This window comes from Drosophila ficusphila, unplaced genomic scaffold (genome assembly GCF_018152265.1).
Source record: "Drosophila ficusphila isolate 14025-0441.05 unplaced genomic scaffold, ASM1815226v1 contig_414, whole genome shotgun sequence".
Lineage (NCBI taxonomy): Eukaryota > Metazoa > Arthropoda > Insecta > Diptera > Drosophilidae > Drosophila > Drosophila ficusphila.
In genome coordinates, this window is record NW_025064328.1 from 3,273,338 (window position 1) to 3,300,642 (window position 27,305).

The 27,305-nt window shown below is 42.8% G+C and overlaps 2 protein-coding genes and 1 non-coding gene across 4 annotated transcripts; 1 reads left to right on the forward strand and 2 right to left on the reverse strand.

Annotated features, from left to right (window-relative positions):
* Window positions 1-132: 132 nt before the first annotated feature.
* On the reverse strand, window positions 133-7,163 carry LOC108087798 (heterogeneous nuclear ribonucleoprotein U-like protein 2). The gene is given in 11 exon segments (XM_017185341.2): window positions 133-827; window positions 892-962; window positions 1,027-1,198; window positions 1,262-1,446; window positions 1,449-2,132; window positions 2,668-2,839; window positions 4,076-4,204; window positions 4,269-4,747; window positions 4,810-5,661; window positions 5,795-6,556; window positions 6,736-7,163. Coding segments are annotated over 11 exon segments (3,813 nt in total). The 5' UTR covers window positions 6,878-7,163; the 3' UTR covers window positions 133-662.
* A 164-nt stretch (window positions 7,164-7,327) lies between these two features.
* Trnaw-cca lies at window positions 7,328-7,399 on the forward strand. The gene has a single exon. It is a non-coding gene; the product is annotated as a tRNA-Trp (tRNA).
* An 886-nt stretch (window positions 7,400-8,285) lies between these two features.
* Window positions 8,286-27,167, reverse strand: LOC108087820 (protein N-terminal asparagine amidohydrolase). 2 transcript variants are annotated; one of them, XM_017185388.2, is made up of 7 exons: window positions 27,017-27,167; window positions 10,902-11,265; window positions 10,637-10,819; window positions 10,237-10,445; window positions 10,016-10,177; window positions 9,829-9,942; window positions 8,286-9,565 (listed from the first exon to the last, which is right to left on the reverse strand). In XM_017185388.2, exons 2-7 carry the CDS (start codon window positions 11,152-11,154, stop codon window positions 9,554-9,556), a joined length of 933 nt encoding a protein of 310 aa, XP_017040877.1. In that variant the 5' UTR covers window positions 11,155-11,265; window positions 27,017-27,167; the 3' UTR covers window positions 8,286-9,553. The 2 variants fall into 2 exon arrangements, with proteins under 2 accessions (XP_017040877.1, XP_017040876.1); XM_017185387.2 differs by lacking the exon at window positions 27,017-27,167 and adding an exon at window positions 21,257-21,634 and having other exon boundaries at window positions 8,286-9,942.
* Window positions 27,168-27,305: the final 138 nt, after the last annotated feature.

Genomic DNA, 27,305 nt, shown 5'->3' on the forward strand with positions numbered 1-27,305 from the left:
AACACTTTTCTGATAATCAACCGTTTTTCCCCCAAAACTTTCGATCATCTTTGGTTTAATAGCTCGCTTAAATGTGTATAAGTGTATAATTTAAATTCGCATTATACCAATTCAAAGACAAACTCAATTTGGTTAAATTTTTTCAATGTATAGATTTATTTGTTAATGTTTCCTCTCTAATGCATTCCTTTCAATTGTTTGCGTTGATTGTAAAAAATAAAACAATAATGATAATAAAACGTTAAAACAAGTTGTACTGCCTAGATAGATACGTAGTGTCAGATTAAAGACCGAGTTTCTTGCGATTTCTGTATCGCCGTCAAAACAGAAAATGCTTCATAGAAAATGAAAAGCGAAACGTTAATATGCAGGTTCAATTTATAATGAATTAGCTCGTCTTCATGGTACACAATTTTTCTGTGGGTTAGGTAAGAATTTGATTGGGGTATAGCCCTCTTAGTGGTTTGGTTGTGGTTTGGACTAGCCCAAACGGCAAAATACGCCTAAAACTGGCTAAACTAAGTTAATTTTCTGTTTACTGTTTCTGTTAATCGTTTAAAACTATGTTTATAAAGTTTAGTTCAGATTTGTGGTTTCCTCCTTCCGCGGGACAACGTAGAGGGGTCTGGGCTGGTGGAACGTGACTGCAGAGTGGGTGCATTCTACTTCTTGTCGGCGCCCGCATTGGACTGTGTGGAGTACGAATATTGAGACCAATAATGATTGGTGGCACCGCCATCATTATTGCCAGCGGCGCCTCCCACATTCACGCCCGCTCCGCCGCTGGCATTACCGGCCGCTGCTCCGCCAGAACCTTGCTGCTGCTGCTGTTAAAGGAAAACAATTCAGATTTTAGTTTTGGGTTTTGCGAAGTAAGTACTCCTTGCTTACCTGCCACCAGGACATCCACTGCTGTTGCTGCTGGGGATCGGCGCTCTGCCAAGCCTGTTGGTTGCCATAACCTGTGGGCGAATAATAAAATACATAAGTGGGTTACCCCAATAAATGAGCAATGTTTATACGTACCCTGCATTTGGTTGTAGGCCCAATATTGTTGCTGGCCCGCTGCCGCTTGCTGTGGCTGCTGGTACTGTTGTGACTGCTGCTGAGTCTGCCAGACGCCCGTTTGCTGATGCTGCGGCGCCTGTTGCTGCTGATGGTGCTGACTGTAGGTACTCCACTTGCCGCTCAGAGAGGCCTGAAAAAATATAATTCCCAATGTTCAAACTGCCATGCAATGTAGGAGGAGAGCTTTAATTACCTTGCCTCCTCCGGGTGCTCCACCCGCCTGCTGCTTGTACTGATCGTAGCCACCGCCGGCAGCCGTGTTATTGCCGTACTTGGGCGCCGATTGACCAGCCGACCGCTCATAGCCACCGCGACTATCTTCTTTGGTGTCGCGGTGGCCAGGCCGAAAATCCCGTTGTTGATGGGTACCGCCCCCGAGCGATAGCTGCCCTGGCTGCTACCCCTGTTGCGGTCGTTGCTGCCCATTCGACTGCGGTCGTTGCCGCGGTCTCTGTCGCGATAGTCTCGTGAGCTTCCATAGCCGCGTTCATCGTACCCGCTCCGGCGGTTGCTTTGCATCCAGTTTTGTTGGCCTCCACCACCACCGCCGCCGCCGCCACCACCACCTCCACTGCCGCCTCCGTATCCGCGGTTTCGATTGTCGTAGCCACGGCTACCGCTACCGCCGCCACCATAGCCGCGGTCGTCGTAGCCGCTCCTGCGACTGTTCGGCACCCAATTCTGCTGGCCACCGCCGCTTCCGCTGTTGTAGCTGCGCCGATTGTCGTATCCACGGCTACCACCTCCGCCGCCGCCGCCACTGTTGCTGGAGTAGCCGCCACCGCCGCCGCCTCCTCGCCTCGAATCGCTCCACCGGCTCTCATGCCGCTGGCCACCGTAATCGCGTCGACGATCGTCGTTGTACCGATTCCTGTTCCGGTCGTCACGACGATAGTTGTCGCGTCCCCCACGGGATCTCTTATCGCGGGACCTTTCCGCATCGATGGCCTTCTTTCCCTTCTCGTTGTACTTCTTGACCTCGCTCTTGGCTTCGTCGCCGGTCAGCTCCGTGTAGTTTATGTCATCGAACCAGCCAAACTCCAGCGAGGGAAGTGTGAAGTTGGCTGGAAAAAGATTGCGAGGATATCATCAATAAGTCTGTAGGGCAGATGTTCGAGCGTTATCTTTACTCATTATTATTATAAAAGGAGAGTTTGGGGAAGGGAAAGGGTCAGGTCAAATGTCGGCAACCGGGCGTAAAAAGGCAATTAAATTTGAATTCCGATTAATGCAACACAAAAGTCGTTTAAAAAAAGAAATAAATTCGATTAGAATAATTTGCCAATCCAAATGAATTTGAGCCTTTTTACGAACCAGTTGCACTTGTGGGTCTTTATAGAATATATTTTAATGAATAATGGAATTAATAATCATTAAATTATGAGATATTTTTAAAGGCTTACAGTTACAATTACGTACAGATACATAAAGTGCAGCTGCTTACTAACTAAATACTTTACATAAGTTTTTATATTGTATTTTGTTTTTTACAAGAATGTCTCCTTATTTAGATAGGTAGAACATAAGTTATACGATTGTACATTATTCTGGATATATTTTTTTTCGATTCGTTGCTTTGGTGTGGTGGACTATATTTACCTCGTAAGTTATTAATTGTTGATTCTTTAACTGTAAAAGCATTTCCCTTTTCCTCTTTTTCGGCGATCCGACGTTTCAATTCATCTTCGCTGGGTATGCAAACAACCGCAATGCGCTTGAAGTCGTTAAAACCCTTCATTTTACGTCGCTGGGCCGAGGCATAAACATTGGTCTACAAGAATACAGTTGATCGGTTGGTTGGTTGGTTGGTGTGGTTGTTGGTTGAATTGGGTTCAGATATTGTCTGCCAGTTGTTGTTTGGTTGGATTGGTTGTTTGTTGGTTGTTGGGAAAGTCGTCGAACGGATAGCAAGCCATTTGAGAAACACGTTGATGATTCGGCCACGTTTGCCGATGGCGTCCTGTCGAGCCCAACCCGCTTGGAGCTCGGTCTCGGCGCTTACAAGCTAACACATACCTGATTCACGGCGGGTCACCCGCTCCCCGCCCGCACTCCGCCAGGGAAGGGGTCTTACGGAAGGGGCGCGCACACCACCATCAAAATACCTAGGGACCTTGGGCGGTTCTCGCCCGGCCACTTCTAACAACAGTTGACTTAATACTTTGCATAAGGATAATAGAATTTACAATGGGGTAAAAGTAGTCGTGGTTGGCTGTGCTGCTGGGCTGTAGGATGAAGCATCGCATAGCTCTCTGTAGATACACATACATATATATGAGATAGTTGGCATTTAGAGAGAGATAGAGAGTAGAGATAGTAGGTACTAATACGTATATGTGATTAGATTGTAGGCGAGCGAACGAACGACTCGTCGATCGGATTTGTGTTTGTCTACTTACAGTGGCTTCCATGCCGCTCGCTCCTCCATCTTCCTTACTTCCATCCACTCCATTACATTTCACTCACTCATCTTTCTCCAATGCCATTTTCATTTCCATTTCCATTTCCACCTCCATCATCATCCCCACGCCTCTTACACCGCCCTCTTAACTTCCCCGTCAACTGTTGCACCTGCACCTAAAACTTAAGCTTACGGGTACGCCACACATACTTACTGCCTCGAAACTTAAGCACTCTAATTATCGGATCGACTTACATTTAGGACATACCTGCCTGCCGGAAAGGCGAGTTGGTGCCCCCATTTCGAGGGCACTTGGGATCTCAACGGTACGAGCAATGAGCAATTAAATTCATACTCAAATATACAGAAAAAAATGTAGGGCAACTTGTGTTGCGACCCTGCGCTGGTGGACTCCCGCGATCCCGAGGGGGATCAAATCCCAGTGTGTTGGCCGGGCGCCAAAGTCATCATCAACGTATAATTCTCGCTTGTTTCGTTTGGTGTTTGGTTATCGTTCGTTTGTTTGTATGTTATCTCTTGTATGTTGTGTATTTGTGGACTGGTGTTTTGTTTCGGGTGTGTGCAAGTCATTTGTTTATGTTTTACCTGATCAAGTATGAAATTGCGTCGCCGCTTCATGGCAATATCTTCCAGGGCTGCCAGGCTGTTCAAGCATATCTCGTACACTTTGTCCCACCGGCCTTTGTGCACAGTCTTGCGGGATGCGCCGTCGATCTGTTAGTAACACAAATTATAAAGCTAAGAATTCTATAGGTATTTTTACCAAAAACGAACGTACCGTCATCTTAGAAATGAATGAATCGGGTCCAATCAGGTCATAATGCTTCTCGGGGTTCTCAGCAACATGTTTTTGAGCCCAGTGGGTCTTTCCGGCTCCGGGCAAGCCGACCAGCAAAATGACTTCGCATTCCTTGCGAGAACCGGCGCGTTGCGGCCCGGGAACCAGCTGCTCCACAGGCACTAAACCGATCAATACATAGCCCTCCAAAAGAGCAGCCGTATCTCTCGGCTCGGGCACAACGTCCTCATACTCATCCTCAACTGTTTGGGTTTTCTCCTTTTCTTTTTCAGATTCGGTTTTCTCAGAATCTCCATCGGTCTTGACCCGCTTGTTGGGCGAAGGGCCGTCCTCGTCCTCCTCTTCATTGTCAGCCGAGGGCTTCTTTTCCTCGGGTTGCTTTACATCGTTGGCGTTCTCAGCCGCATTACCATTGGCCACAGTGGCCGCCTCATCCGAGGCTTCGGTAGATGTTTCAGCTGAAAGAAAAACCATTTATTGAAAGTCTGTGTAAAATTATCTTTAATTAGTAAATACTCACCAGTTACCGAAGACTCGGTAGCTTCTGCTTCTGGCTTAGGAGCTTCGGAAGAAGCCTCCGCTTCGGTTTCGACTTCCGCCTCCGCTTTGGGTTCCGACTCAGCCTCTTTGGCTTTCTCAGTTTTTTCTCCATCCTCTTCATCCTTTTCAGAGGACTCCTTGCCGTCTTCCTCCTTCTTTTCCACTTCATCGTCATCGGCGGTGGCTTCGTCCAAGACTTTCCACTTCTCGCCGTCGTTGTCATCCTTATCATCGTCCTTGTCCTTATCCTCATCTTTGCGCGGCTTGCGGCGCTTGCGCGTTGGCCTTTCGGCATTCACCAACAGCTGCTCGTTGTCTGCAAAATTCACAGAGTACTCGTAGCCCTTGGTGACAATGTGCGGGAACAGGGCTCCCTCCTCGCCCAGTATGCTCTTTTCAAACTCGAATGCCACACCAAGATCCTCGCCGTTTAGAGTGTAATTAATGGTGCATGGCTCGCTCTCCAGGTTCAAATAGCACCCAATCACGTCATCTAGCTTGTAGGGCTTGCCGTAGTCTGAAAACTCGCTTTGATTGGCTTTACGCCCGGTTTCGCAGTAGGCAAACGAATGTTCCGCCTCGCCCAGCAGCAAAGAGCTCTTGGGAGTGGAGAAGCCCACGCGGAAGCCTCGCACATTCGGCTCATCCCGGAAGTGGTGGGAGCTCTCCGGCACCGACTCCTCAGAAAGACGGACTTCAAAGCATACTTTTCCTTCGCGTACTCCGAAGTTTGAGCGAGCTCCCGACCAAATTAGGGAGTAAATCTCCGAGGTGAGAGGCTTAGCCGAGGTAAACGTGGTCGGATCGATGCGCAAATGCAGGTCAGAATCCACTGAAATAAAAGTAAAGGACGTTCTTTAGCAAATTCCATTGAAACTCTTAATACTGCTATAACTAACAGAATTAGTCACAGATTATATGGCATTATAACCAATATGTAGAGTACTTATTCAGGGTCAACTTACACCAGCTCAGTCCCACTTTGTTATCCTCGATGGTGGGCTCGTCCTCCGGAACGGTGCGCTCCTCGGCGGCTGCCTTTGAGTCGCGCTTGTCGCCGGTGCTGCTGCGGTGCTTGGGAGAGCGGGAGCCGCTGCGCGAGCGGGATCGCGAACGACTGTGCGAGCGCTTGCGGCGCTCCTGAGGTTGATCCTCCGTCTTTGAAGCGGACTCGTCAGCTCCCTCCGCTTTCGGGGCAGCCGACTCCTCCTCGTCGACGTCCATTTTCTGGCTGTCACCATTTGATTGATGCTCAGCCACGGAATTTTCAGTTTTTTGCTCGTCGCTTGGCTCGTCCGCCGAAGTCTGCTCCTTATGCTCTGCGACATTGTCCTCCTCCATGGGCTCATCGACTTGGTCTTGTGCTGCTGCAACTGGAGTTTCCTCCTCGACGGTTTCCTCCTTGTCATCTGGTTCTGTTTTTCCATCGGAGTCATCGGCCTGCGTCTCCTCACTTGCCGCTTGATTTGTGGTTGTGTCCTCTTCCTCGGCCTCTGGTTCTGCTTCCTCTGGCACACTGGGCTCTGGTTCCAGCTGAGGTTCTGGCTCTGGCTCTTGTTCCTCTACTGGTTCGGCGGGTGCTGGTGGCTTCTCCTCCGGCTGCTCCTCTTCCTCTAGAGTGTCGAGCACGGGCTCGGCGGCCACGGGGGCAACTTGCACGGGGGATGGGGAGCGGGACATAGATCGCGTGCGACGCTGACGGCGGCTTGGTGTGACCGGCGCATTATCTGAAGGCGGGAAAAATGTAAAATGAGAACCAAGCCTTATATAAGGAAAACTTACAACTAATTCACGCTGAGCCACTCACAAACGCATACACACATGCAATAGACGCGGCAAGCCACACACACACACGCACACTTGCAGAAAAACAAGCGGACAAATGACGCATACACACACAACTCACCTCCGTCGCCGGCTCCTCCTTCCACATGTGCCCGCAGGCGCTCGATGAGCACGGCTTTGACTCCCTTGGTGTCCAAGCCCCGGGATTGGAGCTCGTTGCGCAGGTCTACCACCTTCATCTTCTCCAGCTTCGCCACATCCATTTTTCCGCTTCAACTTTGGATTGGCGGCAGAAACACACTCGCGCACTCACACCAACGCACCGCTGAAAAGCTGGCGATGCGAAAAAAACAATAAAAGGGGGTTTAAATGCCAAATCGCGCTGTCTGGCAAATCGGCACTCTCACTGAAATCGTCTCCAAAGTTAAGTTGCAATGTTTTCTAGCACCGGGCGCGCACTTTTTAACCAACAAATTCGCTTTTACATTCGCATTCGTTGCGAATAAATAAATGGCCCGAAATCTTATACACCGAACGCGTTGAAGTGAAGTTGGCTGCGATTAAGAAAACGTAGGGCTGCATAGCAGTGATTCGATATATGTGCTCTCACGACTATCGATATTATAGTGTAACATCAGGGCTAGATGGCGCTGTTGTAACGGCGAAGAAGAACGACTAGAACTAAAATCCAATTTGGCAAGATGGAATTTGTCGACTCCGTGGCGCAACGGTAGCGCGTCCGACTCCAGATCGGAAGGTTGCGTGTTCAAATCACGTCGGGGTCAATAAAATTAACTTTTTGTAATCAATCTATAACTAAACATTTTTTTTTGTTGACAAATGCATCAGTTGAATATAAATATAAATACGCATAACCTTCTGTAAAAACAATTTAAAAATTACCTGGGTTCTGCCGATCACCCAATTTTTCGTTAAGTCACCAGAAGCAACTATAGCAACTATAAAATTGACAAATTTTACCAGAATCAAAGAACAAATTTTTAACAACAGAAAAAAATTCAATTTTGTCAACGAATCAGTATTATTATTTTATTCCCTAAAAATATTTGGAGAATGTGTGTAAATATAATTTTGATTTTTTTAAAAAACCCTTTTTTTAACGGTTAATCTTTTTCACGGCCCTAAAGCAAAGCAAGTAATAATTATTACACACACAAGTATTAATTATTAAAAGGTGATGGAAATCAATAAAAGGCATGTTGCTTAATTTCAATATATATGAACAATAAAAATTCAGTTCCAATATTTTGTCGCAGGGCTTTTGGAATTTTGAAAAATGTCTCAGAAGTGAATAAAATGGGTTTTTATCCTGTGGACCGTCTCTGTGGTAAATATTAACCAATTTTTTAAAAAATGTATTCTGAAAATATTGCTAAATCCGCTAAAATTAAATTTCTTAATTTAATTACTCTATATACTTACAAATTTACTTTCAGAGCAGAGGAAAAAAAAACTACGATGTCAGATTTGAATCATTTGAAACAATAGTAGGAAGTGATTTGAGGTGAATATATATGAAAATATATTCAGAAACATAAAATACCAAAAATAATAATATATTTTTCTTAAAAAAAAGATTAATTTATTCCATAGTTTACAACCAAAAACTTCCCACTAGTTTAAGTAAAACAAGCAAAACTCTTTTCTAGATTTGTGTGTATGTATAGCCAAGCCATTTTTATATATTTTTCTTACACTTTTGATTACAGGTTTTAATTACAGCTAAAATGATTGCATTTAAATTTGTTTCGTTTCTTTTACACGGATTATGCGCATATATAATTAGCTAAGAATCTCTTTTAAATAGTATTGGGTTCATAAATGGGTTTCACCAAAGACTATAGAATATCAAGATGTTGCATCCCATACAAACAATTTTTCGTTTCTGTTTCGAGCTTCATGATGCGGTCGGTCGGGGTAAAAAGGGAAAATCTAAAAATAGAAACACGACGAACTGCTGCTTTCGGCTTTCGTCTTCGTTTTTAATATTCGTCGTGTTCCCAAATTGGGAATTTGTTCACAGCTGCTAGTTTTCAGTTTATCGGGCTTTATACACTTTACAATAGTAGAAGGGTATATCAGACTTGTAAAGCATTATTATTTTATTTTCTTTAATTTTCATTTAAATCATCATTTTTCGTTTATAATAATTAAATTAAAGAATTCATAGGTGCAATATTAATAATGTTCCTTATTCAGATAATTGTGTCGTTAAATTTTCACACATGCGCGTGTACATACGCGTTTTAGGGTATTTTGCTGCTCACCATGATACAATTATACAACGTAGTCCACTCGTTCGGTTTTGGTCCCTTATTTTCAGTGCGTGCCTGCTTGTCAAACTGAAGCACAATGTAGCCGTTTCACTCACACTTACTTGACAAAGTTAAATTAGGGGACTATGGATTTTGCCGAGTGGACTACCTTGTATAATTGTATCAGGCTGTTCACCACTTGCATGAACGCGAAAAAAAATATAAAAACAAAAAATTGAAAAAAAAATGTAAAAATAAAATAATTAATTAATTTACACAAAAAAGAAAAAAAAAACAATTTATGATATGGCTGGGCTCGGCGAGGATACGAACCCGGGCCTTCATGTACACGAGGCATAGCATCTACCACAACACCACCGGGCTTCATGAAGCGCGGCGAACTAATTGCGTATATGGTCTTAGCTGCCTTTAAAAGTGCAAAGTCATGTGGGTCTCCATATCAAGACCCACCATAGAACGATTTTTTTGAGGTCATGCAACATCTTGATATTCTATAGTCTTTGGTTTCACATACATAAATATTTACATGCACGTGGGCACATACGATCGTAATAATTATTAATCAATATTTATCGCTTTCACGTTCCCAGTTCAGATCCATTTCTAAGGCTCGTCCCAAGCAACCGTCTCCAGCGTCGGAACTCAATCTTGTATCTAATTGAAGAGAGATTATGTCGCATTCATCAATTGCAGTTGCTAATCGGCCGATAATTACAGTGGATATACACATTTTAGAATATCAATGACGAAAATTACAGCCGAATACAATCAACTCAACGATTAAAACTCAAACAAAGGCAAGCAGAAGCATTTGCGGTGGACAGCGACAATTAACACATGCACCAGCCAATTAACACATCTGCGACAGTTTCGAATTGCGTAACAACTAAGCACTACAGTAAGCTTTAATATCTAACCAGCACCCAGCAGCCCGTGGCATCATCCCGCCGGAAGTAGCGCGGCCGATTGTCCCTGAAGACGGTGACGGCGGGGAACTGGTTCTCCTGTATAAACCTAATGGTGGCACGCGTCTGAAATGGATTGAAGCAGTAGCATAAGGCAAAAGGAAATAATATTTATATTATTAATATTATTCCAACACACCTGGGGTGCAAAGTGAGGCGGCTCCACGTCGGGACTGGAGGACAGGTGCTGCAGCAGAAACTCATCCGTCTGGGAAAGCCAGAGATCTGCCCCGCGCAACGGATCGTAGTTGAAGGGTCCAATGCGAAGCATTCCCAGCGAAGAATCATATACATCCAGAACCTAAAGATATGACCAAAACCATTAGCAATGGAATAATTGTGAAGTCAACTCTTACTTACCGACTGCGCTCCCATGAAAATGCGAGCATCGCGTAGCTCCCGGTCGGGTCCTCGGTCCGGAAAGGTTGCCGGAAAGATCTCCCCAGTCTTGATGTTCACGCCCACCCCGTAGATAATGGGGCAGCTGATCTCGCCGCGCATCATGGTGTTCAGCTCTCCAACGCACGCCTGCGTCAGATCAATCTCAAGTAGGTGATTGTGGAATGATTCTGTAAAGCGAAATAAGAGTGCAAGCGTTTCTCCAATTACTAGTTTTTTATGGTTAAGAATAAATCAACATAAAAGGTTATATAATCCAACATAATAATCCAGTTTCGATTGTTACAAAAATGGATCCATTGTTGGATGGAGTTCTTGTTTTCTTTACTAAATATAAATTGTATGTGTTTTTTCCACTTACGCATGATGCTGAAGAAGACGTCCTCGCCGTAGCCCTTGGCATCCCGATAGCCACCAATCAACTGCAACTCGATGCGGCCCTCCGGATAGCCGACGGCCAGTTCCTGGACCCGCGAGACCATGGTGCACACAGCCTCGTCCACGCCGCTGCCGTCGAAGTGGGCCAGAGCCACGGCTCCCGATCCTGTGGCACAATAATAATATTAATGAGCAACCAGGGTTAATGAGCCACAAGAGGCTAGTTTATGGGTGCAAAATCATCCTACCCGAGTGGCGAACGACGACGATAATACAGGTGGTGGCATCGTCCGCTCCGATGATGTTCACATTCTTGTCGTGCGGAGCGGAGGCGGCCAGTTCCCGCTGGCCGACGAAGAGCAGGCCCACCGGACCCACCGACTTGGCCGGAATGGAGTGCAGCTGCTGGGCGTAGTCTCTGTAAACGGGATGCTGCAGGAACAGGCTGTTGGTGTCCATGGGGCAGTCATCCTGCAGCACTCCGTTCAGCACGAGCACCATTCTGGCTGTCTGCTGTGTGTCCTTCCTTCCTTCCTGCGGGGTTTCCTCCTTCGAGGAGTTCGCTTCGAGTTACTCGGTGTTTGTCTCGGTCAAGACAAGTAGCAGGCAACTCTGAAAGAGGTACAGAGAAATCGAAATGACTTAGAATCCACTGGATGTGAGATGCCACAACATCTCGAAGCTCCCCAACTGCAAGCTCAACTTCAACTTCAACAGAAGCAGCGAAGGCATAAAAAATCAATTTACGATGCCCGCCGACCGGCGGAGATTTGCATGTTTGATAATAATTTCATGCCGACGGAGTTGGGAAATATATGTTTACACCTCGATCCCTCCCCTGGGCAGAGTCGTAAATTTGGCCAGCGCTCGAGCGAAAAGTGCAAATAAAAATGTCAAGAGTTGAGGGCCCGCGGCTGATTCGATTCCCCCTTCTCAAGAGTTAACCAACAATGGACACCCTGAAATTGGTTCGCAGGGGCGTGGTCGCAAGGGGGTACGACTCGTGGCTCTCAGAAAATCTAATAAAACAATTAGAAGGCCCCTGGGTGGGGTCATCAATTTACGAAGTGACGATACCCAGGCAATTGAGGCAAACACCCCAAGTCACAGATGTCACACGAAAGTTAATAACCATTAAGTGGCGGTCGCTGCGAATTAACCATCCAAATGAACAACAAATTTAATAGAATTAAATATGGCCCAATGGCAGCACCCTGTTTTTGTTTTCCGAGTGCAATTGCAACTCGAGTCGAGCTGGGTAATTGAATTACTCACCTACGGATGCTGTCTAGTTTCAATTAAGTGAAATAAAGAGGGGCCAAAGTTCAAGAATAAGTGCATATACGAGCAGTATAACAACATCGTAAGAGTCTCATAAACATAAATGATTACATGTCTCTCAAAAAAGAAATAAAAACAATTGTCGGGGCTAATTCCCGATGCAAAATTCGTTGTTTGCCTGTCCAAAAAAAAGGGGGGGGAAAAAAATTGAACAAAAATGCAAACAAAGCCCGAAAGAATTCCAGTCAGGAACAACACTATTAACTTCACTCGGAGCGGAAAACAATGGAAAACGTTGTGGAAAAATCAAACAGCGAACCGTGAAGAGCTCCAGACCGAGCTGGATGCTGGATGGCCAAAAGGAACCCGGCTAGGATGGCAATTGTTATGCCGGCTCGGTCTTCGGTCTTGCCTGGAAGCAATTTAGCCGCGATCATGCATGAATCTTGATTAGATATTCAACGAGAAATAATTTGAAAATGATGACAGTTGGCGATAGGCGCGCTCCACTCTCGAAGCCAAAGGATGGATGGCCACAGTGAGAGAAAACTATTCATTAAGAGCTTACAAATTAAATGCAAAATCAAGATTAATTACTCAATTGCATTTCAGTACTTCAGATCATAAATAAAGAACATTATATTAACAAGAAAATTATCAATCAATGTGGGTTAAGTCACTCAAATGTAATCCAATATTCCGCCATAAAATAAATTGGATCTCAATTTAAATAATTCGCAAGGAATTTTAGGAATATTTTATAGAGTAATCATTTACATTTTCTAGAGTACTATACTAATTTTTTAGAGTGCAGTAGAACCAGAACGAGGCAATGGAATAAGGCAGGAAAAGGAAGGCGATCTATGTAGGTGAGGCAGGATGACCGAGTTTCCCCCAAACTGATTCCTAATCAAAGGCCCAAAAGTTCTGTTGACTCTGGCCGAGCGGGCGGTCTTGCCAGTCACTTCGTGCCTGTTGGCCGAACTTAAAACCAAGAAGAATGAAGAGATTCCCTCCGCTTGATAGGGCTGCAGAGGAACCAGAAAACCAGAATCCCAGGAAAGAGCGAGGGCAGCCAGCTAAGGAGGAGGAGTCCTCAATCCCGGCGTGATCGATGGCTAGAAACGCAGCCAACAAGGCCATCATTCAGCGATTCAATTCATTAGGCCGGCGACGAGTCTATTACGACGACTGGTCCGGAGAACTCGTTACGGTTCTCTGTGTTCTCTGTTCTGGCTTATAACAATCACAAATTATGGGTTTGTGGCCGGAGCGGGCAAAATGATCTTGTAGATTTAACACTGATAGCCTCGGCGAGAAGGAAACAGGTTCCATTTGTCTACTGGCCGGGCATTCTTGGCGGCGGCCACATGATTGATTGCAATTTTGACGAGCGGCAGCAGCAGCAACAGCAACTGCAACTGCAATACAACTGACAGCAGCAACAGCTACAACTGCTACTTTTCGACTTGGTTCTGTTTATGGCGAGGTAATTTACACCCAGCCTCCTCCTCCTCCTCCATAGCCGTGTGCATCATCTGTCCAACTGGCGGATGGCGGACCACTTGGAATTCTTCTCGGGCAGCCCTTTTTTTGCGAACACGACACAATTGTCAACAAGCGCGAACAAATTTCAGCCAAAATCCGAGGCTGCCAGACGGCAACCGGTTTGCTGGCTTAAATTCCGGCCAAAATGAAGAAATTGCAAGCCACCAGCAACATGTGACCAAAAGTCGAGGGGAGGAGGGGAAAATGGAGAACTGTCTTGGATCTGGCCAAGATCTAAGGCTCCACTGGAAGGCCTTTTTCCGGGTTCGTGATTTTCCTTTTGTTGCTGCTGCTGCTGCTGCTGCAGTTGCAAATGCCACAGCAATTGTTGCTGCTTGCTGCTGTTGCAGTTGTCATTGTTTTCCACACATTTCATGGCCAGCGCCAGCATGCGGAAATATTGTTAAATTAATTTCAATCGTTTGTTAATCGAAAGATAACTCTATATACACAGCAGACGAAGGAGTTGCAGTCTGTGCAGTAAGCTCATTTCCATTTAATGCCGCACTGACAATTTAATTTGGCCCAGCTGCAGCGGATTGTTTTGGCCCTGGCCCAAGAGACCAGGTCCAATGGCTTTGGCCGAACGTGACTGCCAATTGACTTCCACACAATTTCGCTTTGGCACGCAAATATCGTGAGGCGGGCTACCTTCCCAGCCTCCCCCTAAGAAATGGTCACCATTGAAACCGCAAAGAGCAAAAAATACAGCAAAAATAATGAAAACCTTTAAAAAAAAAAAGAAGGAAAACGAAAGTTTACATTGAGTGGAAGCCCAGCTTCGTGTTCCTTTTTGGCGGTTACAACTTTTCGGGATGCCAAAATCCGCCAAAAGAAACAACAACAACAACAAAAACAACAACTAGAGGAACAGACTGAATTGAAGTTGACATTTCTGGCCATGTTTTTCGTGTCGGTTTTTTGGGGTCTAGACCAGTGACTTCGTCTCGTTAATGTGGAAGATGCCAATACACGTTTGGGTTTTGAAAACTGAAAATCCAAAGTCTCAAGTCTGCGATTTCCTGAATGGCTCTAATTAGAATCCAAACCGATCGTCGTGCTCCCCGTGGCTCAATGTGCTCAAATCAGCAATTCAATTCTGTAATTCTACTTCATCCAGATAATGATTAATGATGATAGGTTCATTATACACGTACTGTCATCGCCTCTTTCAATTGGAAGTGCAGTCGAATATCTGGAAGTAAGCTGTGACTTGGAGCTCTTGGCTGTCGATCACTCAAATTTTTGATTGTGAATCCCAAAAGGGAGTGTCAGCCATCGAAAGTTGTCAATGGGGAATAGAAATACAATCTCTTGAAATAAATTACCAATTTATTGGCAACCTTCTGATCTTAACACAAATTTTAATTTGTAGTATTTTTTTAGCGCAATTAAAAAGTATTTCAAGGTGTTCAATATATTATATTTGACTTTTAAGCGTTTGTTTATGCAGCTTTCCTTCATGTTATAAATCATAAGGTATCTATATTATTGGATAAGCACTCTATTTATTGCTTTATTAAGGCTCCCAGGATAAATCACCTTTTTAGTGGCGTTTGCATTGCACAATTTCCCAGAGTCGGCCGAAAAGGAAATCCATTTTCACACAGCAGTTAGGCCCAAGAAAGGCGAGTTCTCACTGAGTCGCCTGTCCCATTACTAAGTTCGGATCGTCTGCTGTTTTTGTTGCTGTTGTTGCTGTCGTGTAGTATCTGCTAAGTTGCCGCTGTCTCTGATTTTCCTCTTTTTTTTTTTTTTTTATTTAGCGAATGCCTCCTCAGCCAGCTGGTTGTTTTTTTTTTTAGTTTTTTTCTTGGTTTCCTTATTTTGTTTTTATGGCTGCTTATGCAAATGCAAATGCGACTGAGTTGCCGAGTGTGCGTAAACGTTTGCGCCTTTTGTTCACATGGTTGTGGCTGTGGATTTGGATGTGGATGTGGATATGGTCGGGGATATGGTTGGGGATGGGGTCCGCCGATTCCGAAAGCGTTGCGCTGCCGTCATGTCCAGTAATTAGCATAGCACACAGTCCCAAACGCAGTCGTTTTCTTTCAGTTTTTCAAAGTATTTTTTTCTCCTCGTTTTTCGTATTTAGTTTTGTTGTTGTTTTTTTTTTTTTTTGCTGGTGATATTGTTGCTGGGGTTGCTTGACAACCGCGGCACTTTGTTTGTCCTCTCCTCCGCAGTTGCACTCGTCAAACCCGCCGTCGGTTTGCATTAGCTGAAACCAAAGTCTGACTTACACTAACTAAGTTAAACTCGTTTGACTTTTATGGACTGCGCTTTACGTACTGCGAAAATGTACTGCGAATTTCGCGGAAAATTGCTGGACTTTTGATGTGTAGTCTGTTATTAAGCTGTTGAGAATCTGACAAGGAATTTGAGATGATTTAAGGAAATCGCTCTTTCCCAGTAACTGGTTAATAATTTAAAATTTGATTTGAGTTTCTATTTACTTAGTTATTTACTTAAAAACCTATTCTATAGCTCATTCATTTAATATTGGTTCAATTGGCTTTTAATAAATTCAGGATATCAACATTAAATTCCAAAATTATTCAACTACTGATAGGTTTTAATTTTTGCCATTTTAAACTGCTTTCTTTTTTCTTTTTTCCCCCAAAAACTCATTAAAAATGTTTTCGCGCCTAAGTACCTCGGAGATATTTCAAAAATGTCTGCGAATTCCGATCAAGGATTGGCCATTGCATTTGCGTTTGTTTTCTTGTCTGATGCGCCGCCAGCGTAGAATATTTGCTAGCGCAATTGGACATGTTTTCCGTGGGCTCATTTCTGTTTTTATGGCCAAAACACACACCGACATATATCCGAAAACAACTGCAGCAGCAGCAGCAGTTGAGGCAGTAAGAAACGACAAAAATCCACAGCAGTCGGCTGGCATTTACAACATGCCAACAACGTGGTAATGGTAATGGCAGTCCAACTGCTGCACAACCGCTCAAGTGCACTGAAACAAAATGTTCCTTTGATCTTCAAGTCGATCGTTAAAGAGACATACACAAAAGTACCTTTTTCAATTAACTTTTTCATAGATGTACTGATTACTTTGAAAAATAATAGTACTACAAAAAGTTTAATTGTTTAAAAATGGTGAGTTGTTTACTTTGAAAAATTATAATACTACAAACTGTTTAATTGTTTTTTAAAATGTTTAGTTTGTTAATAGTACATTATTGTACTACAGAATAAAGTGGTTTACCATTAAATAAAAGTATGTAACAAATGGAAAAATAGGTTAAAAGGATCTTAAAGGATCTCAAATCAACCCAAAAATGATCTCTAAATCCATATTTTTTTCTCAGTGCTGTTCGCCACTAAGGCGGCTTGTAGTTTCCGTCTTGGAATACCAAATTTCATAGCGGTACACTGCTAAATATTTTGCAGCAACAGGCAACAGCATCCGTCGAGCACAACAACAACAACAACAACAACAACAACAACAATAACAAAAGCAGCAGCAACAACAACAACCATAAAGCGAATACGTGCGGGGGCGGAGGTTTGTTTTTATAGCCGCCCAACCAACCGCCCAATCGGTCCTCCCCCTTTTGGTTTGGATGTACAGTGGATACTATATAGTGTGTGTGTGTGTGTGTGTGTACGTAGTTCGTACCACCGGTTTGATCTTGGGCATTCATTCCGCATGCGGCACTATAATTTATAACAACTGCTGAAGGCGCTCGCGAATGTGCGACTCTTGCAGCTCCTCAGCTCCATCTCGCCAGCTCCTCTCCTCTACTCTCTCCTCTCTCCTCTACTCTCTCTTCTCTCTCTTCTCCGCTTCTCTTGTCCCCAACTCCTCTCCTTTCTTTACTTCTTTTTATTAATTTTTTTTTTTGGTTTTCATTTATTTTATTTTCTCTGCTCGGCGTACGCGCTGCGTTCATCCTTTGTGGCCAGAAATTGCAGCTCATTGTTTGGCTTTGCCTTTTGTATACCCTTTAATAAGGGGGGTATGATCAGAGGATTGAGATTGAGGAATTACACTTTTAATTGATATTAATTTTCTGATCACAGTTTTTATTAAGAATGAATTATTTTATGATTTTGTTAAACAATGGCTACTCTTTAAAACACTAAACCAAAGATTTACTAACTACATTTTTTATTAAAAGAACTTCTGTTTTGGTCTGTGATATTTTTTAAAGTAATATTTTCTAACTATAAGAATACTTATCATTACTACCAATTATTTTTTATTATGTTGACAGACTGACATACTTTTATTCAATTTACTATTCCTAAAATGTGAATACTTTGACAACTCTTATCTCTAACACCTTAGCATTTTCGCTCATCTTTATCGGCATTTCCGAAACGTTTTACTCCTGGTTTTCTTTTCCAGGGTATATTGATTTCGGCACGAGATCTGTCGCTGCTCAATTTTGTGGAGTGGAGTGGCAGGCACGCCTCTATCTGCAATGTGCGATCTATTGCGACGGGCGCTTTCCTTTGAGCGGAGCAACTTGGCCTGCGAAGCTGGCTGGGATTGTATGGATGCTATGGTATGGTATGGTACGGCAGTGGATGGGTGGAATCCAAAGCGGAGTGGAGCAGTGGGAGCTGGGATGTACCAGGGAGCATCTAATGGCCGGCGGACGCAGCTCCATTTCACCAGAGATTGATAGCAGTTGACGTCGGCTTGGCTTCGTTTTTGAAAGCCTTTTCGGAGTGAACTTTTATGATTCGGCCAGGTGAAATATATATAGGAGTATATTTCTTTGCCTCCGCGCTGCGATCTGAATAGATTTCCTTTGACGCTGCTGCTGACCAACTTGATTTATAGGAAGCGATTGTGCATTTTGCAAATTACGATGTCTCGGGAGCTCTGGGGATTATTCGCTGGCCGGCATTATTAATACCTGAATGCAGGCAGTGTGCCTGCCGAGCAATAACAACATCATCATCGTCGGCTCTTTGGCCCCCAATCCTCAGCCGAGGCTCCTCCTTGCTCCTTGCTCCTTTCGCTGATTGAATCTTTTATGTGTGGATTTAGGAGCCATCAGCAGACGGACCCGGAGTTGAAATTAAATATTTATTAAATCGACAGCACACACACAATAGCATATAAATCAGCTTAAAAACTATTCAATGAATATTCCAATCAATAGACCATCGCACACAAAAATGAATGAGGTGGTGGGTGATGTTGTTGCCGAAGCTTTGGCAAATCCCTGACCCCTGACTCAAACGAAGGAGGAAATTAAAATGTTGGCCAAATTAGATGGCCAGAACTCGAAGTAGATTAGTAGAAATTGCATTTTCGGTAGGAAAGATTTCATCCTTACAAATGAAAAAAGTGGTACTAAAATTGTTGTTTTTTTAATGAAAAATATTTTAATTAGTTATCATTATCATGATGTTTTAAAACATCAAACATTTACAGATATTTTTGAATTTGTGGAAAAACGACATCCAAATGTTGTATCAACAGTAATACATATTTAAATCTATATCAAATTTTGATATTCCATTCAGTAACAATTTTAAATATCCCTCCTGTTATTCTAAATTAAAAGTTTTTCACTTAAGATTTTTCTATCCAAAAAGGATTCCTGTTTCTCGTTGTGCATATTTCATCCCCGTTTTCTTCTCGGAGAAGACATCCCTTGCTGATGCAACCTTTCAACTTCTGTCGAGAATCTATTGCAGCAATTATGTCCTTTTCTTGTAAGGACCTCTGACGAGTGACCGGCGGAGCAGTTTGGGGCCAAGAGAGGCGACTCGAAGGCAGTCAAAGGGGCCCAAGTCATTGTCCTCCGGTTACACTGACCAATTTCGAAAAGTACAAATTGAGCTGCACTCACCTGGCTGCCAGGGGGTTATTGTGCGGCTGGAGAGTTAGTTTAATTAATTCAGCATCGGAGGCTGTAAACAAGCTCTGGCCGAGCTGACTGCCTGTCTTTTGACAGCTTACTCGAAAGAGGTGTACAGGCACTTGTCGTCGGTCAGTCAGTCCAGTTCACTCGAGTCGACCGCTTTTTGGGCCCCCATCTCGTGAAAATCACACACAAACTGAAAGAACTTTGACCCCTGACACAGACTCCGACTTTTTGGGAGCTGCGGCTGCTGGAAGAGTCTCCCCTATGAAGTTGTGAAGTCGCCTTCAATTAGCGCTTTGGACACAGATATTAGTTGGAAAAACAGTTACTCCAATTTTTAATGGCAACTTTTTTGTGAACATAAAATTTTTACATAGAGAGAGTTTGTGGCGTTAGTGGTGTTGGCACATCTATATATCTTGGAGTCTGGCGGACGCCATAAAAGATCTTCGAGAGAAAAACTCATTACACAAGTCGTAAAGGCCTAACAAACCTAAAAGGCAAGCCAAATTAGATGTTCCGACAACTAACAGAAGTGGACTGAGTCGATCTGACTCATCTTGTCTATATGTATTGGAATCCAGTCGGGGAATTATCAATATTTTAGGTTACTATATATTTATATTATAAACAAACCAAGTGAATGTGCTTATAATCACAAAATTGAAATATTTATTTTATATGCTGCCACCTAATATAAATAATCACCATAAAGTTTATATTATGGCAACATATTTGAGTATTAAGAGCTGGGGAATAGAAATAATCAGCACATTCCAAAAACGTATATTTAGAATGAGCAAAGATTACTTTCGTTTCTAGAAATTACTTCTTTATAAACTAAAAATACATTTAGAAGGGTAAAAGAAATACGCAAACTCGGAATAATCTTTTTTTTTAAGCTATATTACATTTTAATACAAAAAACCGCCTTGCAGCTAGCCATAAGTTTTGAATTAATCGAACCCATTTAGGTAGTTGTTCATCGCTTTTTTTTCTCTCCCATCGATGAAGATAGCCAGAGTACAATTATTTTTAGACCGGCTAATATTGATCATCCAGCCGGGCTTGATTGATCGCCAGGGATAGAGGAGCTGCAGACTCCTCTTCCGAAAGACCATGATCATCGATTGCACCGGCGATCGATCCAATGGCCGGCGAAATAAATTGTTGCTACACGTATAAGACATCGTGTACGACAAGTTAAGACAACGATCTGCTCGCCTCTGCAGCTCCAGACGGCATCTACCATCAAGTGGCCAAGAGTCTTGCCTCTCTGGTGCTGTCCAACAGATTTTTTGGCCCGGCGATCCGCATCATGCGGCGTTTCTCGCTGCAGGATCGCCAGTCCACAGATCTGCAGATCGTTGAGGAAGATCTCCTCCTTTTCCGCTGGCGTGGACACTATTGCGCAGTGTGTCTATATCATTAATTAATTTAATCACTCGAACATGATTCCGCTGTGCGCTTGCTCGCTGCCAGTTGTTCTCACAAAAGTTATTAATTTCGAGGGGAAAAGTGATCGATAGCCGGGGAAAACCCGGCGGGAAAATCGAAGATAAGGCGGCTAAGATCCCTCCCTCGCTGAATGAAGCGGCACACAATATTCTCGCATATATATCTCTGATACATATTTCTGAATAATCAGCGTCGCTGGCTTATCAGCTCTTCTCAGCTCATCCTCTGCCAGTGATTTCATAAATAAATCTCTGAGCAGTTCGATGCGAGATAAGGTTTTTTTTGAGAGTTTCTAGGCTGAAAATTGGGCATTATGGCCGCCAAGATTCAACTTACTTTCGATGAAATTTCTAAGCATATTTCCATATTACTGAATAATGGTAATAAACATTTATTTATAAGTTGTATAGCCTTCCCCAAGTAATTTATTTATGAAATATTTGTTTGTATAAATACTAATTACTAGAACTTACAATGATTTGACACTTTCCACTGCTTTAATACGGTTTTATTATTTTTTTAGTCGTTAAAACGGTTCTTTCAAAAACTGTTTGTTCCAAAGTTTTGTAAAGTTTACTAACACATTGTTTTTCAACTTTCCTTTATTTGAAATCTCACACTGCACTAGATGGTTTTTCTTTAGGATCTTTAGTTAAACAAATGGTACTTCTTAAGGAAAGTTATATTTCATTATTTGCACTGAACCGTCGGCATTTCCTGTTTTCTTAATTTTTATCTTGTGTTTTATATTGTTATAAATTTTGTGGGAATTTTCTGGGCTAAAACACCGATTGCGCTTAAGATTCCGCGAGACGACGAGACGCAAACCGGAATGGGACTGAAAAGCAACTGAGCCGAGAGTCCAAGTCGAATGGAAGGCTCAAAAGGCACTCGGCGAGAATAAAAGAGCAGCGCCAGCGCCAAAGCCTTTGGAACAGTTTCTGCGTTGGGCAGAAAGGGAGCGCATGCTTGCTGCCGGCAATCTAATTGGACCCCTCGTCGAGTCGGGCTCTCTCGCTCTCCGGAGCCTCTCTCTCTATGCCCGTTGGAGCCTCGCTCTTTCTCTGTTGGGGTGGTGCGAGCGGGACGGCGGATGGAGCAACACGTGTTCTTATCAGTCGGTCATTGAGTGAGTTGGATAGAATTTGAGTGCTGAGTGATAGTCACTTGTTTTGGCTTAATTTCATCTGATGCCGGTCCACTGTCACTCGATTCGGTTTGCGGTCACTCGTTCGCTTGGGGTTGCACTTCTTTTGCTCTTCTAATTGGTCAGTGGTCAGCGCTTTATGTACAATAATTGCAGTTGGGTTGGCCCCTATCTCTGCCTCAATTTAATAAAAGTAAAATACAAAGGTTCTTTTGATATAGAACTATGAATTATGAGCATGAAACCCTTCCGAGAAATTGATCTAATTTGGGCGTGACAGCTGTCCATTGAAGCTTAAAAGATCTTGGAGTGGGGGACCTTTTTTTTTTATAAAAACACAACTTCAATATTAAAAATAATCTGTAAGAGTTTATCGTTCTCCCAAACTAGTTTTTTTCAGATAAAAAAGTTGAACAACAATAACGATTTCCAATGATAAGATAGGAAAGCTTGGTTAAGTTGGCAAAATCTCAAATATCCCTTAACATTGAAAAGATTTACTTTAATAAACTATCAAAATACGAATACTAAATATAAATACTTAATCTGACCTGAAATTGGAGCACAAAGTGCAGCTCTCCATCACTCGAATTTCCTCCAATACCCAACACGATTTCCCCAACTTTTACCCCAAAATGCAACCTTTTCAACTAACCCCTTCTCCCTCAAATAGCCACCTTATACCGAAGTTGGCCAAAAGCCATTACGCACCGCTGTGAGATTGTAATCTAAGCTCTCGTTATTGGAGCAGGCAGGGATTTAATTAGACAAATGTCCCACAATTTGTAATGTCATTTTTCTCGGCAGTTGCGGAAAATCCGAATGTAAAACTTTTTGGTGTTGAAAATGCAAAAGGTGAGCCAAGCAGAAGAAGAAGAAGAAGATGTGGGGGAAAATCAAGGAGATGGGAGGCGGGCGGATAACACCCGAAGTAAGAAGAAAATATGTCTAATTTTGCACCATGTGGACAGTGGTCATTATTTTTATTGCAGACAGGGGCATACGGAGGGGGAGTGTTTTTTTACAGGTACCAGAAATCTTATGCCAGGCCACTAAATCCCGCCCTCTCTTTCGCACCCCCTCCGCATCCCCCCTGCTTCTTCTCTTTCTTCGAGTGTGTGTGTGAAACAGCATGCGGTCCGTCGACAAAAAATGAGATTTGCTGACCGGTGGTCATTAAAGCACATTTACAATGAGCCAAGCCATGTTGGCTTGTGGCTAACATGGTCTAAGCCACCTACCCCCTCACCCCTTTGTCCCCCCGAAACCCCCTTCCGAGTCCCAAAGCCCACAGCCATGCAAAATGACCAGAGACAAGCGATCAAATCGATGCCGAAATTAATTTATCTTGGCACTGGCTACCAAAATTTGACAAATTGCAAATGTATTTGAAATTGACTGCAAGTTGTTAGATCAAGAGGTTTCGGGGAGAGGGGTGAGGGGGGAATTTATCACTGGGGTTACGATATAAATTGAACAAGCTGGTCCCGATAGTTGATTAAACTCACATTCGGGTTTTGCAATATCTGGGCATTTTAATTATGTTGTTTAATCACATTTAATTTTAGTATTCAACCATTTTAACAAGTTTTATGCAACGAGTTAGATGGCAATTCTTTCTTTGGAGTTTTTTTGACAGCTGTAATCCTGCATTTTACGATACTCCGTTAATCCATAATTTATTTTCAGGTTATGTAATAAAATTTAATGAATTGTTTAACGTTATTAAATTCCTAAAATCAACAAATGAAATACAGTAAATATCTTTTAAAATTACTTTTACAAAAAAACTAAGGGGCTTAAAATTTTTTAAAAATATTTGTGTTAATCCTCTTCAGTTTTTACAATTTTTTCTTGTTTTTAAATAGCACGCACTGTGTTCCCTTCTTTTGAGTTTTCTTTGAACTGCCCTAAAAGAAGGGAGAGCCAGTCAATTAATCTTATCAAGTTGTGAACTCTGTAAGATTTCCCTGGCAATTGTCTATGTCGAGGTCTGGCCAAACACAACCCAATGGAGCACCCAGCCCTCGCGGCATCCCGCTCCATTGGATCCCGTCCACTATCCACGCAATTGATTGCACTAATTGGCAATGAGCGTGTCGATCGCTGGCGATGGACATCGTCCACTGAGAAACGCTGATGAGGAGCTCGATGAGACAATAAGACAAGATTTTCATTCATAAAACACTCGCCGGGCGGACCGGAAGTTCTTATTTGATTGCAAATTGTGATAGGTTTCTGGAAAGGGTAAAGTGGAGCATATCGGTCGTATAATAGTAAACAACTTGGAATTTTATTTTTATTATGTCCAGAAAATAGTTAATCTTTTATTCAGTTATTACTACATTTAGCTTAAGTTGTATAAACGCTGTTTGCACCTTTTATTTGGTATTCATGCTTTCAAAAATGTTTCTTAAAATGAAATAATTTGGAATTGAACATATAGAGTATTCCCATTTCCGGTTTCCTAGAGTATAAGAAACTTTCTTGTGTTCCTATGCTGTCACCCAAGATCAAGAGTGTTAATTAAAGCAAAAGCCTTAATTATTGTTATTTGTTTGCTTTGCCCGTCACAGGGGAAGTATTTCCGCCAGGAGTGAGCTAATCCGGACACAGCTGCCCCTTCGTCCGTTCGGAATGCCAGTTGGCCGGCTCAAAGTTCAGGGGTCAAATGCAGGCTGAAATATGTAAATGCAGGGCGCTTGCGTGGAGCGATAAAAGAGAAAACAAATCGAAGAAGCGCACCCAATGCTAACCGATTTCCACTTTAATTTCGAGCCGGGTCATAAACTTCACCGCTATATTGGAGGAGTTCTGGGTACTGGATACTTGGATATTGGGATTTTTCGGTATGGGAATGGGTCACGAGAATCGAGGTGCAAGCTAAACGCTTGTTAAAGGGCGGGTTCGCAATTGCTGCTCTTCTGTGCGGTTTGGTTCGTGGCAACCACAAAAACAAATCAGCCGGAGAATGGAGCGTAGCGAGGCATCCCGGCAATTGGCAAATTCGATTTGCAATTTTTTTTTTTTTTTTTTGTTTGTGCTAACGCCAGAGGATTCTGGCTGAGCTGAGCTGAGTGGCTGCTGCTGTTGAGCAAACAATTTAGAATGAAGTGCAATCGGGAGTCAGAAAGTTGATTTGCAATTTCATGGCAGCGGCAATTTGCACCTCATCATCATCATTATCCTCTTGGCAGATCCCTCTTTCTCTTTCGCTCTCCGGGTGATGATCTTTCAATCGTTCAATCAAGGCGGTCCAGCGAGGCGAGGCACGTGCAGGTTGCAACGGGCAACCTGCAACCAGCAATGGGTAACCCATAACCCAGCTCACCCGTAAACCGAAATCCCCCACAAGTAAAACAACGATCCTCAGGATGTCCCACATATTTCTCGCTATCTGCCGACCGAGTCAAACTATTCGTATCATTTTCGGAATTTCACCGGCTATCGTGGCTCTGCAGCTGGACAAACCAGGAAGTCTGCCTGCAACAAGTTGCTGCAGCAATGAGAAAAATTTCGCTAGATAAATAATGCATATCTCACGCACTAGCTTCGCGGACCAAACTTGGATTAAGGCTCTATTGTACACAAAAAGAAATATTTGTTTGCCAAATAACAGATGAATATGTACTAATTCGTAATAATTTATTATAGTAGGTTGAGTAGCAAAGGATAAAATGTAAGTCGGAATGTTAGATATAATTATAAGATATGGACCAGAAAATATGCTAGCACTTCAAGTGAAACAAAAAATATTAACTTAAAATATATTATATGTATATCTTTTATCTATTTTACGCCATTTAGTCCATATCCAGTACATGTTTGTTTAAAGATATATATTTTATAAATTATCTATGAAACCAATAAAACTCTCCTGCGATTCGAAATACATAATATCGAATAATTGACCAATTTTGATGACAGTTTTTCACGGTGCAGCTGAAGTTACTGCTTTCGGCCGTTTAATGAAGGCCTAGATCCGATGCCTGGCCATAATAAGCAATGGCCAACAATGAAATCTTTGGCTCCGGCCCAGGCCAATTTATGCGATGGCTGGCAGTCTGGCTTTCTGTCTGCATTTTATTTAGCCTCGCTGCCTTTCTGCTCCTTTCAGCTCCCTTCTCGTGGCTGCGTGTTTCGATTTGGCGCGATTGCTGGGTTTAATTTAAGCCCTGAGCTTGCAGCCGCGCCGAAAAGATTCATTAATGTTTGATTTTGGCTGCTTTTCTATTTACTTTTTCCCAAGATCAAGCGAGATTTACGCCAAATTGCCAGTGCCTAGAGGTTGGGCGAAGTATTCGAAGCTGCTCCTCTCCTCCATCACCTTAATCTCTTTTTTCCTCCTCCGACTTTTATTTTTACCGTTTCTCTGATGCCGCTTTGATAGACAGTACGGGCCAACTGCAAAATTGGTTCATTAAATGCAACTGTTTGTTTAGGGGAATCGAGAAGTCCCGAAAAGAGACTAAACTGCCTGTTCTAGTTTTAAGTTCCCACGAAATGAGCTGAAATCTAAATTGAGGAGCTATAAATCAGGTTTACTATATTGCTATTTTAATAATTACAAAGTTTAATTATTATCCCATAACTGTTTTTATGAGGATAGAAGAATATAACCAATCGATCTGAGTTATAATTTTCGCATAAATTAAGATCAGTGTGTATAAGTTCCAACCGGTTTTAAGTAGAGCCCTCAAACATGACAGCCATTCGTTGTAGCTGCCTGGTTAATTAGACTCTTAACATTTACAAATAGCACCCACATGGCCGGCAGCAGAAATAATAATAATAATTCGATAATGACCAGGAAAAGTCGCGTGGAGTGGGAAATTACAATGTGCAATGTGTCAGGAAACCACGCGATGAAATGACCGCATTAAAGACTGTGGCAAAAGTCATAACCAGATGAGACTCTTCGTTCCCGCTTATTAGTAACATAATTTATTGCTTTTCCAACCCCCGAATTCCGATGGCTAAGCAATCATTAAACATTTGTTAATGTGGCGCAATGAAACCAATTGGCCGCCCTTTGTTATTGTTTGTCCAAACATATGATTCTTGGTTTTAAACCGTACTGACTCACATTTTCGTAGCACCAAAGGGTTCCTCGGTATTCGCACTTATAGTCGATGTTCACAATTCACAGTTAAAGCTCTTAGTTTATTAAGTTTTTGCTTATTTTTACATGCTAACGCTGCAATTTGTTGTTTATTTTTTAGTCGAAATGAGACCGTTTAAAGATATCAACAAAATACCACCTGTAATTCCGCGGTAAAAATACCAAACAGCTGTTGGTTGCACAGTGGTTTAAAAAACAAGAAAGTAAAAGAAAGATATCCAAATAACTCCTTTCAGTGGCAACCATTGGAATT